This window comes from Balaenoptera ricei, chromosome 11, assembly GCF_028023285.1.
Source record: "Balaenoptera ricei isolate mBalRic1 chromosome 11, mBalRic1.hap2, whole genome shotgun sequence".
NCBI lineage: Eukaryota > Metazoa > Chordata > Mammalia > Artiodactyla > Balaenopteridae > Balaenoptera > Balaenoptera ricei.
Genome location: NC_082649.1, coordinates 44,868,456 through 44,880,545, shown reverse-complemented (window position 1 = coordinate 44,880,545; position 12,090 = coordinate 44,868,456). Strand labels below are relative to the sequence as shown.

The 12,090-nt window shown below is 37.4% G+C and overlaps 1 protein-coding gene across 1 annotated transcript; it reads right to left on the bottom strand.

The window, feature by feature from the left end:
- Window positions 1-1,044: 1,044 nt before the first annotated feature.
- KIAA1586 (KIAA1586 ortholog) lies at window positions 1,045-9,209 on the bottom strand. The gene is made up of 4 exons (XM_059939027.1): window positions 9,064-9,209; window positions 8,459-8,542; window positions 4,998-5,078; window positions 1,045-3,663 (listed from the first exon to the last, which is right to left on the bottom strand). Exons 1-4 carry the CDS (start codon window positions 9,082-9,084, stop codon window positions 1,486-1,488), a joined length of 2,364 nt encoding a protein of 787 aa, XP_059795010.1. The 5' UTR covers window positions 9,085-9,209; the 3' UTR covers window positions 1,045-1,485.
- Window positions 9,210-12,090: the final 2,881 nt, after the last annotated feature.

The window sequence follows — 12,090 nt, the reverse complement described above, 5'->3', positions numbered from 1 at the left end:
AAAATTCCTGTATTCTATAAGCAACAATTGGTGACAACTAAAGACTCTGTACTTTTTTTATAAGACTTTTTAGGCTTTAACTCATAAATTTCTAACAATTTCTATAACTGAAATAATGAACTTTACTATCCACCTATCTAAAACTCGTTCTTTTTCATGCAAAAATCCAAGCTGTTTTATATCTGGCCAAACTTAACTCAATCCTCTTAAAAATTGTTCAAAAAAATTCTGTTGGACATTTCATTGTGATTTCAGGCGACTAAATTTCAATTCTTTTTTGACTTTTGAAAGGTAACTTCATTTGCTCATTCATCATGCATTTGCTGGAACTGTCTCAATATTGTTACTTTACTGTCTTGTTTTTTGTTAAATTATAGCTTGTTTTTCTCTGCCACAACAAACTGCAATCGTCATTCACTGTGAAATCTGCAACATACCTTCTTCCAGTCTTTGTTTACTGTCCCAGTTGTAGGACTAGCTTCTGCAGTTCTACTTGTTTCCTCTTCAGTATGCCTTCATTTTAAAATTTAAAGTTCGTTCATATTCATGTCTAAACTAGAAAAATAATAAGCAAAACAAGTACATCAATTACCAATTATTTACAGAAGTAATCACTGTAATTCCTGTTGTCAGCATAAAATATTCAGATAAATACACTACATTACATTGATTCATAGGAAAAAATAATTTACACTGAATCCAACACCAACTCAATCAGTGATGTTTATATGTAATACCAGACATAGCACATGGAGTCTGACAAGCACACTCCAACAATCACACCTTAAGCAAGATAACAAAGTTAAATGTATTTTTAAAAAAACAAATAAGCCAAGTTCAACAAAAATATTTCACGCTGCTTTAATTTTTATGTTTAATTAAAATTAATTTAAAAATTTACTTTCTTAGTCCTACTGAACTCATTTCAAACGCTTAATAGCCACATGTTGCTAGTGGTTACCATATTAGATAGTGCAGATATGGAAATGAGAAAGACAAAAGTCACAAGGCGTGCAGTTTTTATTCCATTTCTCTTTTATTTGATATAACTTCCAGGGCTTAGAAGTTATCTGGGTTATATTACACTTTCGTATCCTCACAAAAAATAAAACAAAGCAAAAATGGAATTGTTGGATGTTCTGTATAGGATTCCCTGAAATATGTATTTGGCCCACTCTAGCAGACATGGACCAACCTCTAAAAACCCATTGCTCCTAAAAACAATCAACTTTATCTCTTTGGAGAATGTCTTTTAAACAGCAACGTGCTGAATAAAGTTTAACAAATGGCTTTTGAAATAAAAATATATGTATATAAAAGATGTGCAGCATACAATTTATAAATGATAAAATCATACACGATACTCTTTTCTCTTTGGCCGCGCCACGCGGCTTGCAGGATCTTAGTTCCTGGACCAGGAATTGAACCCAGGCCATGGCAGTGAAAGCGCCAAGACCTAACCAGGGAATTCCCACACAATACTCTTTATTGTACGTTCCATATAGCCAACTGATTCTCATAGGCTTTTGTTGACTTTTGCCGAACTCTTGTATCTGTAGCTAACCTGTGATTGCAATTTGACCAGGATTTTACAAAGGGAGTTGCATCCCAATCAGCTAACTCTTTTCCCAACAAACTTATTGTCATTAAATCTGATATATGACCTACTGTTAAACTATTTCTCACCCTTGTACAAATTATGTTCATTACATTGAAACCTCTTTCAGCTTCAGCATTATTGACTGCAATGGTGCTAACTATCTTTTTAGCTTTTTGTACGGTTGTAGGAATTGAAACATTGTTTGACTTTACATTATTATTTACAAATTCCTGAAAATCATTCAAATCAATTTCGAATTTTAAAATTTCACACAAATGAAATAATTTTTTTTCACCAGTTATCCATGGTGAAGTTATTTCTTCATAAGGCCATGTAGAAGGTTCTAGCAAATTAAAATAATTAAAAATACTTTCATCATGGTTCCTGTCAGATAAAAGACGTAAGTTCATGTGTTGAATTATATTTTCTAGTAACATGTTCCTAGGAAGGGCATTAAATTTATTATTTTTATTAAATGGAATATCTTTAAACTTATCTGACTTAATCAAACCTTCAATTTGAGATTCATGCTTTCCAGAACCAATTTTTAAATTTTCCAAGGATTTTATGGTGTGTTTGATCAATTTTTGTGCTTTCTGAATGTTAGTTGAGCTTGACTGTAACGCAGTTGAAAGTAGTGAAAATTCTTCAAGAATGTCAATCATTAAAGCAAGGTCTTGCAAGAAATTAATGTTAGATAATCTCTTTGCCAAACCAGAATGAGAATGAGAAAAATGCATATATAATACAGGATATGCACACCATACAGCAGTAGCAGCTTGTAAACTACATGCCGCCCATCTTGGTCCCATTATCCGGCCAATTTTAACAATTTCAATTTCAAGATCTTTAGCTACATTTTCTAAAAGCTTGTTTTGACTTTTATTAGATTGATGATAATCAGAATAAATTTTGTTGAGAAATATTTTAAAATGATTCACCTGTTTTATTTCAGATATTGAATCATCAAGGGACAAGTGCAATCGATGGTTTAAACAGTTCCAAATAATGATTTCAGGAAAATTTTCTAACAACTTTGTAGCTACTCCAGACTTTCTTCCCAGCACTGTATTAGCACCATCAGAACAAAATGCAATTAAATTTGCTTTCAAATATTCATTAGTGAAACCACAATCATTTAAAGTACTCAATAATGTATTGAAAATACACTCTGCTGTGGTTGACGCCAGTTCTTTCAAAGCAACAAATAACATAATAGGTGCAGGAGTCGACTGAACTGTGCACTGGAGATAAATCACGAGGGTCCTTTTCTTTGAAACTGTGGATGCCTCATCAATTATAATACGGATTTTGGCATTTTCTTCTATAATATTCTTAAATAGCATCATCTTCATTTCTTCTGCAATATGCTCTGCTATTCTTGTTGCACTGTATCGTGTATTTAAACAATTGACCTCTCCATTTTTCTCTTGTAATTCTATTGCCCCTTCAATATCAGATAAAGGTCTATTATGTTTTATTAAACTATAAACAGTATTAAAAACTTTCACAGTAGCATCAATATTTTTATTATTTTGTTTATGCACTAAATTAGAAACAGAGTCATTAATTGATTCCTTTAACAAATCCTGAATTTTACCATGGGCTTTAGAAACATCATGTTCCCTAATTTTTTTTCGCAGAGAAGCTTGTCTAGTAGTTTTATTACTACCGTTAGGGGTTACTAAATATGCAATCCACTCCTTGGACACATGGACATGCTTTTCTGCTTTCAATCCCAAATGCCGAACTTTTGAGCAATCCTTACATCCTAATTTACCTTCTTTTATTTCAAGCCATTTGTACTGTTCTGTAAACATAAGTGCTTGTTTTTCATTCCAACAATCTGGAAGCACAAGATTATCCATTTCTTCCTTTGATGAACATGATGGCTTTTCTTCAGTGATTGGTTGTTCAACATATTTGAAATTTGATTCCTTAGACTTAGACAATACACAATAGTTTTTCTTCCTATTGCTACTTTCTGTGTCTGTTTTCACTTTCTTCGCATTTAAAAAATGCAATAAATCACCCTGTCGTTTTGGCATTTTAGGGAACAAAATCTGAAAAATAATTTTACACATGTAAGTAAAAGTCATGATAACACTTTTAGGGTTAATGTAAAAACTTTTGTTAATGATTTCTTTATATAATTTTAGAAATAAATTTTAAACTAGAATACTTACCTTGATTTTCAGTTTATACCTATAACTTCAATATGACTTGCTATTTCTTGAAAAATGCACTATCAGTTTTTAAAATTCTATAGCCAATAATAATGTCACAAAACCTGACTGAACTTTTGATGATCACCCAATCCAACAGAAAAGTTGCTCATATGATTTACAAGTATAGTTCTACTGTGAAGAGTGGTTGATACTTTCATTTACATTATTAAGAAGAATGTAAAAAAAAGATGTATATCAGAACTCCACTCATTCATCAATGATAACATCAACATCTTTGTTGAATCAATGAAGAGTTTTCAAATACTGCAAGATTTCCTCAATTTTTTGTATAGCATAGAGTCTAGTAGTTAGAGACATATGTTTTTAGGCTTAATCTGCATTAACATTTCATCCATCACTTCCTTCCGTTTAGACAATCAACAAATAATAAATCACACCCTGCTCTGTACAATAGTTTGTCAATTACCTCGCTGTAAACACTTCCATCTTCCTTCAGGAGCACATTGTTATACCATATTTCTACCACACAGTACAACAGATGTAAATAACCTCAAGTATGTAGATATTAGGGTATGAAGAGTTTTGAGCATCTATTACCTTAAACATAATGATAATCTATTTACCTTTAAACTTTTATATAGTTGAATTTTTAAATTGATGTATAGCTGATTTACAATGTTATGTTAGTTTCTGGCATACAGCAAAGTGATTCAGTTATATGTATTCTTTTTCACATTCTTTTCCATTATAGGTTATTACAAAATACAGTAGGACCTTGTTGTTTATCCACTTTATATACAGTAGTTTGTATTTGCAAATTCCTAACTCCTAATTCATCCCTCCCCTATCTTTCCCCTTCAGTAACCATAAATTTGTTTTCTATGTCTGTGAGTCTGTTTCTGTTTTGTAAATAAGTTCATTTGTATCATATTTTAGATTCCACATATTAAGTGATATCATATGGTGTTTGTCTTTCTCCTTCTGACTTACTTCACTTAGTATGTTAATTTCTAGGTCTATCCATGTTGCTGCAAATGGCATTATTTCATTCTTTCTTATGGCTGAGTTATACTTGAATTTTTAATAACGGCTATGTTTAACAATCAGCTCAAATTTAACAAACAATTCTTGCAAGCCAGTTCAATCCACCTCCAGCACATACTGCACTTAATGACACAACTGAAGAAACACAAATATAATATACTTACATCACTATGATAGGTGCTACACTCTTTATCATCACCACAGACCAGATCAATGTATTCAAGAACAGGTCTTGATGGTCCTTCCTAAAAAGGAAGTCAGCAAATTTACAAGTCATTAACAATCATTCAAACCAAATGTGCCTTTACAATCACTAGGGTTTTTTTGGTTGGAATTAGCAAGAATTCCTGTGAAGAGGTGGCCTTACCGGTGGTGCAAAATAATCAGAAACAGAACCAGCAGAGGTAAAGATTCAGAGAAGACCTATATGCAAGGACGACAAAACCCAAAAAGAGCCTAAATCTATATAGAGGAAAAAAGCCATGTACTCCTTTGGAAATGGGAAATAGACCAGGGATAATGTTAAAAAAACACAGATATCATGGTACAGTATTTTTTAACTAGGATGGTTATCAATAATCTTTTACATATCTAAGCTCAAAAGCATGGAGTTCTTTGATATCTCTGCCTCATCCTCCATATCCTTACACAACCAAGTATCAAATCTCTTCAATCTTTTCTTTACACACATACTACCTTCAACATAGACCAGGCCTTAAATACCCAAGTTGAAAACCTAGATTTTATTTTACAGGCAAAGGAATCAACTAGTAGTGTCGAGACGGGAACCACATTAAAGCTGTGCTTCAAGAAGATTAGGAGACAGGACCTCCCTAAGACTCCATGCTCCAAATGCAGGGGGCCCAGGTTCGATCCCTGGTCAGAGAACTAGATCCCACATGCCATAACTAAAGATCCCATGTGCCTCAACTAAAGATCCTGTGTGCCACAACTAAAAAAAGATCCTGCAGGCCACAACAAAGATCCCACATGCTGCAAAGAAGATCCCACATGCCTCAACTAAGACCCAGCACAGCCAAATAAATAAATATTTTAAAAAATAAAAAATAAACTTGAACTGGTAATTATTTAAAAAAAAAAAAGAAGAAGATTAGGAGAGTATGAAATGTGGATGATCAGTTAACAAGAAAACCAATGCAGACAAATGGTAATTTAATACTAAAGCAGAGTGAGGGCAAGGAGAATAATGAGCAAGTGCCCTCTTCTGTATGTACACTGCACTTCAGGAAAATTTACACCAAAGATAAGAGCTCTTTCTGTACTCCCCAACTTTCATTATTCCTTTCTTTCAGCATATTGTGTTTAGTTTGGGGCTTATGTATACGGCAGCATACAAAGAGGATGCTGTGCCATAATGCAGACTGAGGCTGGAAAATAAGATTTATACAATAAAACTAAGAAATCCAAACCAGAATACGTCAAGTAGTAACATACTTCTTGATAAAAGATATAAAAAGAACACAAAAATATTTTTGTATCTGAGAACCCTCAAGCAGAGCATTGTACCCAGTAGCATTTCATCTTTTTTGGATGGTACTATAAAAAACATAGTAATAAACACATCCTGATGGAACCCAGCATAGGATGGGGTGAGAGGAAAGTAATTCTGATCTGAATGTAGTTTAAAGTAGAATTAAATGATTATTTTTATGTGGCACCATTTAAATGCAACAGGAATATTTTTACTAGATTCTTCTCGTACTGCAATTCCACTCAGTGCATATAATTCATTTCTTAAGGAGCTGTCAAATCTTCAATCCTCTAATTGTAAACAAGGCTATTTCTAAGAGGTTCTATCAAGCTGGATGAACACTACTCTGGATGCAAAGATACAAAAAATTCTCTATATTTAAAATAAAATTTAAATTAAGATTTCTAAACCTCACCTGAACACAAGCTGATATATTAACTCAGTCAGAATTTACAACGTGATTATGCATTTAATCCTGAGAGTATGACACAGAATTACACCTATTTATTTCTCCAACCTTAATTTTGTAGAATCCTACTGTTTTTCAAAATAAGGCACACAAATCATAAACACTTGTGTCACGCCTAGCTAGAGCTGCACAAAACACCATCAAGGTCATCGTATCCTATTCATTGTCTTTATACCACGGTCAGGAAGAACCTAAATTATTTTTCCTAATGACCCCTGCAATCCTCTTTCCAAATGTTTTTCAGTACAAAAACAGACATCATGGCTCTTCAATTTCCACAGCTACATCGCTTACTCCTCACCATATGGGGAGGCAAAGTCAGCATACAATCCTTCTTGGTATCCCCAAATTAATAAAAGTTCCAAGTGTCAAGAAAAGAGTACCACATGCACTATTGTGGGGAAGAATGTCAAGGAAATTGTCTTGATCTTGTAAAGAATTTCTATATAACCTTACTAAAACATGAAAATAATGTTACCACAATCTTTAGGGAGGGAATTTTGTTTGATTTAAAAACAAGTCATTTGCAAGAGGGAGGAGATATGGGGATATATGTGTATGTATAGCTGATTCACTTTGTTATAAAGCAGAAACTAAAACACCATTGTAAAGCAATTATACTCCAATAAAGATGTTAAAAAAAAAAGAAAACTGAAAAAAAATAAATATAAAAACAAAAACAAGTCATTTACATGGTTGCCTTAAACCCACAGCAACTAAGAAACACACAAACATTAAACAGGCAAACCTTTAAAAAAGATTATACACCTTCAATAGCAAACCTCAACTAACTACAATATTCAAAAAGAGTAGTTCACAGTAGAAATACTCTCTAGCTAACTAAGATCCTACTTTAAGCAGAGCCTTTGTAAAACTTCAACAGTTTGGGGTGGAAATTATCCTCAAATGTATCATAGCGCCCCCTTCAGTTTTTGCAACCAATGTTTTACAAAGTGTGTTCACAGCTTCATACACCCCTGCATTTGCACCAACATGAAGATTCCTGGGCCCCACCTCCCATTTCTGATTGCATAGGTCTGGAGTGAGGTCCGGTAATCCACACACTTCTACTTACTAGTGCTTGAAAACTACTGTCCAAAGGGAATAAAAACAGAAAGATACAGGATGCTCCTGGTGATACGGGCCCTTCATTGTGAACCTCGCCTGCTGGACTGTGCTGTAACAGGATGAGCTCAGAGCTTAGTGAAGTCTTCAAGCCACCCGCCTTCACGTTATGGAGACACCCAGGCTCAGAAGTTGAGTTCCTGCAGCCCTTTTGGTTTTCTACCTCATTCCTCATCACTAGCCGCCCCTTCTCCCTAACCTGTGTGCTATCTTTTAGAAGTTACTCTTAGTCTCATTTCAAAACAGTCTTAGGAGACCACAACCCTGCGCACATGAACGGCTCTAAGTGCAGGGGGAGGGGCGAGATTCAGGGTACAACACGCACCGCAGGCCACAGGCTTTGTGATGCCTACTGGGGCTGCTCAGTCACCTCTTCGGGCAAATTCCCTACGCCTATGCCCTGCTCCACAGTGTACAGTCCCTATCACACATTCACACACGTTTGCTGCGTGATGAACGAACAGGTGAGGGGTAATCACATCACGGCTTATCACGCATTGTCTCTGACTCGGAAAAACCCGAATATCGTCGCTACTTACACTAACAAACTGAATGTCATCTTCATTTTCCGCCGGTGTTGACTCGGACGCCTCAGGCCCAGCTGGAGGGACACATTCCATTATCTATAAAAATAAGCCAAAACACGGTTATCTAGACAACCCCGCACTTACAGAAAGAGATTTTTCTGAAGGTAACTAAGAAGAAAAGCTCTCGCGGAGACCTAACGGAGCCCCAGCCTCCGCGAGCCCGAGCTCTCGTCCGTGGACCGCAGGGGCCCCTCCGCATCCCTTCTCCCAGAGGAGTAGGGAGCACGCTCCTCCAAGAGGCAGTCGGCCTCGGGACCCACGCCGCGCCCGCGCCGAGCAGCGGTCCCCGAGCCGGGCCGGGCGGCCATTGTTGCTGAGGGGCCCTCTCCCCAAGGCCCACTAGGTCCCCAGGCCCCATACTCTAGGCCCCCAGGCCCCCAGGCCCCCAGTCCGCCAGGCCCCAGACCCCAAGCCCCCCAGGCCCAATCCCCCAGACCCCCAGGCCTCCTAGGCCCCAGACCCCCTAAGCTCCCCAGGCCCCCTAAGCCCCCCAGACCCCAGGTCCGGCCCAGCATCCCCCGGACTCTGCACAAGGCCGGGCCCAGCCCGCTACTCACCTCCGACCCTGGGTCTCCCATCTTCCCGCCGCCGCCGCCGCCACCGGCGGCGGAAAGGGCTGCAAAGCCCTTCCCGCGAGCAGCGGCCCAGTAGGCCCGTGAGCCCTGGCCTCCCTCGCAGAGCCCCAGACACCCTCGCCCGCCGCGCGGGCCGCTGGGAACTGTAGTTCCGGCCGCACCGAGACCGCTCCGCGCGTGGAGGGGCGCGGGAAGACTGAGCTACTGCGCATGCGCTCCTCGAGAAACTTGTGCCGCTCAAGTGGAATCATTAGGTGACCTTTCTCTCCCAACTTCTCTCTCTGTTTTCTGTTTGAGAACAAAATTGTGGTTTAGATAATAGATCAATGGTGTTAAAATGCTTTCTAGTGAAATAGTGACCAACCGTTTTCTTTAAAAAACACACAAACGATTGTTAATAGATAAAATGTGTGAAAACAGGTATTATCTGAGGACATGTAAAGCTTTTCCTCCGTTCCCCGTCAGCCTAAGATAACCTGTAGTCCGACGAACCTGTATTCCCACAGAATCACCTGTATGATTCTGACCCTGGCCTGCAGTGAGCGAGGCCATACAGAGGAAGAACCTCAGGAGACAAAGGAATGGAGTTATGAGATTTTAAGGAAGGGTGTAGGTAGGTGAAATGTCAGTGAAACTCTTCTGATAGGGTCAAAAGCAATTATAGGGCCGCGTGTAAAGAGTTCAACATTAGTTCTGGACTGCAAAGGTCTTGGTAACTTGGGAACTACAAGTTAAGATAGTTACTAAATGATGTATCCAGAAACCCCTGTGCCAGGTGTGAGATATGAGGCTGGTTCTCTATATCAAAGAGACCAGCCAAGAGAGGGGTATTTCATTCTTACTGATACATTTTCAAAGAACAAAGTGTCTCATACTCTGATTTTAGAGAACAAAGTTTCTCATCGAGCAAATAAGAAAACAGTAGTTATTAAAGTCACTTTGACTTTGTGCCGTATTTCTTTGGTAGAGATATTGTCCCTTGTTAATGTTTAAGCTGACTTTATGTGTGTGTGTTATTTAAGCCCAGCAGACATTTAATTTCTCGTCGGAGGTCCGTTTTAGCCGGTCTAAATGAGCACATGACATTATGTTTATAGGTGGTATTAGATGCAACTGTTATATTCTTTGCATTTTCACGAAGTGCACTAAAACTACAGGTGCATTTGTTCCAACTAAATTTGGGGCTTGTAGAGGAAAGTTGAGAACAGGAGGGACCTACCATGATGATCTCCCCAAAAGCCACAGGTAAATTAACCATTTCTAAATCCCTTAAATGTCTAGGAGAGGTTTGCATTTAAAAGATTTTCCTAATCCGCTGGTAAGAGTTCAGTAGAAACGCACTGTGATAGGTTGCCATTGGGAGTTTTTCAGTTAAGCTCTTGGAAAACAGCAGCAAATATGTGCCTAGAGCCCAAATGTGCTCATGCCCTTCATTTCGGTAATTGTTGAGGGGGTGGTCTTTTCCATTTAAGATATTCTAATAGGTATGTAGTGATATTGCATTGTGATATTTTTTAAAAATATGTATTTATTTATTTGGTTGCACCAGGTCTTAGTTGCAGCAGGTGGGTTCCTTAGTTGCAGCTCCAGGGCTCCTTGGTTGTGGCATGCATGTGGGATCATGCATGTGGCATGCATGTGGGATCATGCATGTGGCATGCATGTGGGATCCCTGACCAGGGATCAAACCCAGGTCCCCTGAATTCGGAGCACGGAGTCTTATTCACTGCGCCACCAGGGAAGTGCCCGGCATTGTTGCATTGTGATCTTAATTTGCATTAACCTGATGACTAATAACGTAATAATGTTGAGCATCTTTTTATGTGTTCCTTTGCCATCGGTATGTCTTCACTGGTAGTGTCTGTTAAGACCTTCTGTCTGTTATTTAAATGAGTTATTTATTTTCTTATCGAATTTTGAAAATTGTTTATTCTGGGTACAAGTCCTTAACAGATATGTGATTTGCAAATATTTTCTCCCAGTCTGTGGCTTTTCTTTCCATTTTCTTAAAATTGTCTTTCAAAGGGAAGTTCTTACATTTGATGAAGTCTAATTTATCAATTTTTTTGTGTGTGTGTGGTGTATCTAAGCAAGATTACAAATATTCTCCTTTGTTTTCTTCTGAAATTTTTAGAATTAGGTTTTAATTTTAGGTCTGCGGTCCATTTAGAATTCATTTTTGTATATGTTGTGAGGTATGCATATGTATATACCATTGTTCCAGGACCAGCTGTTGAAAAGAATAGTTTTCATTTGAATTGCCTTTGCACCTTTGTCAAATACCAGTTGTCCATATTCATGTGGGTCTGTTTCTGAACTTTCAATTATATTCACCTTCTATTAATGAATTTATCTATCTTGACACCAGTACCACACCGTCTTGATTACTGTAGTTTTGCAGTAAGTCTTGAAATCAAGTAGTGTTAGTCTTTCAGCTTTATCTTCTTGTTTATCTAATTGTTGTAGGTGTTTAACTTATCTCAGCAATGTTCTGTAGTTTTCACTGTCAGATGTTATCTTGTATCTTGTATTTTGTATCTTGTTATCTTATATATCTTGTCAGATTAATTGCTAAGTATTTCATATTTTTTGTGGTATTGTAATTGGTATGATTTTTCAGATTTCAATTTCTGATTGTTCATTGTTATTACAGAAATAAAACAGATTTTTCTCTAGCTTTATTGAAATATAATTGACAGATAAAAATTGTATACATTTAGGTGTGCAACATGATGTTTTGATATTATTACACATTGTGAAAAGATTACCACAAACTAATTAAGATATCTGTCACCTCACATAGTTACCATTTTGTGTGTGTGCGTGGTGAGAACACTTAAGATCTACTCTCTTAGCAAATTTCAAGTATACAATACATTATTGTTAACTGTAGTCACCATGCTATCTATATTAGGTCTCCAGAACTTACTATCGTATAACTGGAAGTTTGTACCCTCGGACCAACATCTCCTCATTTCCCCCACCCCCACAGCCCATGGTAGCCACCAT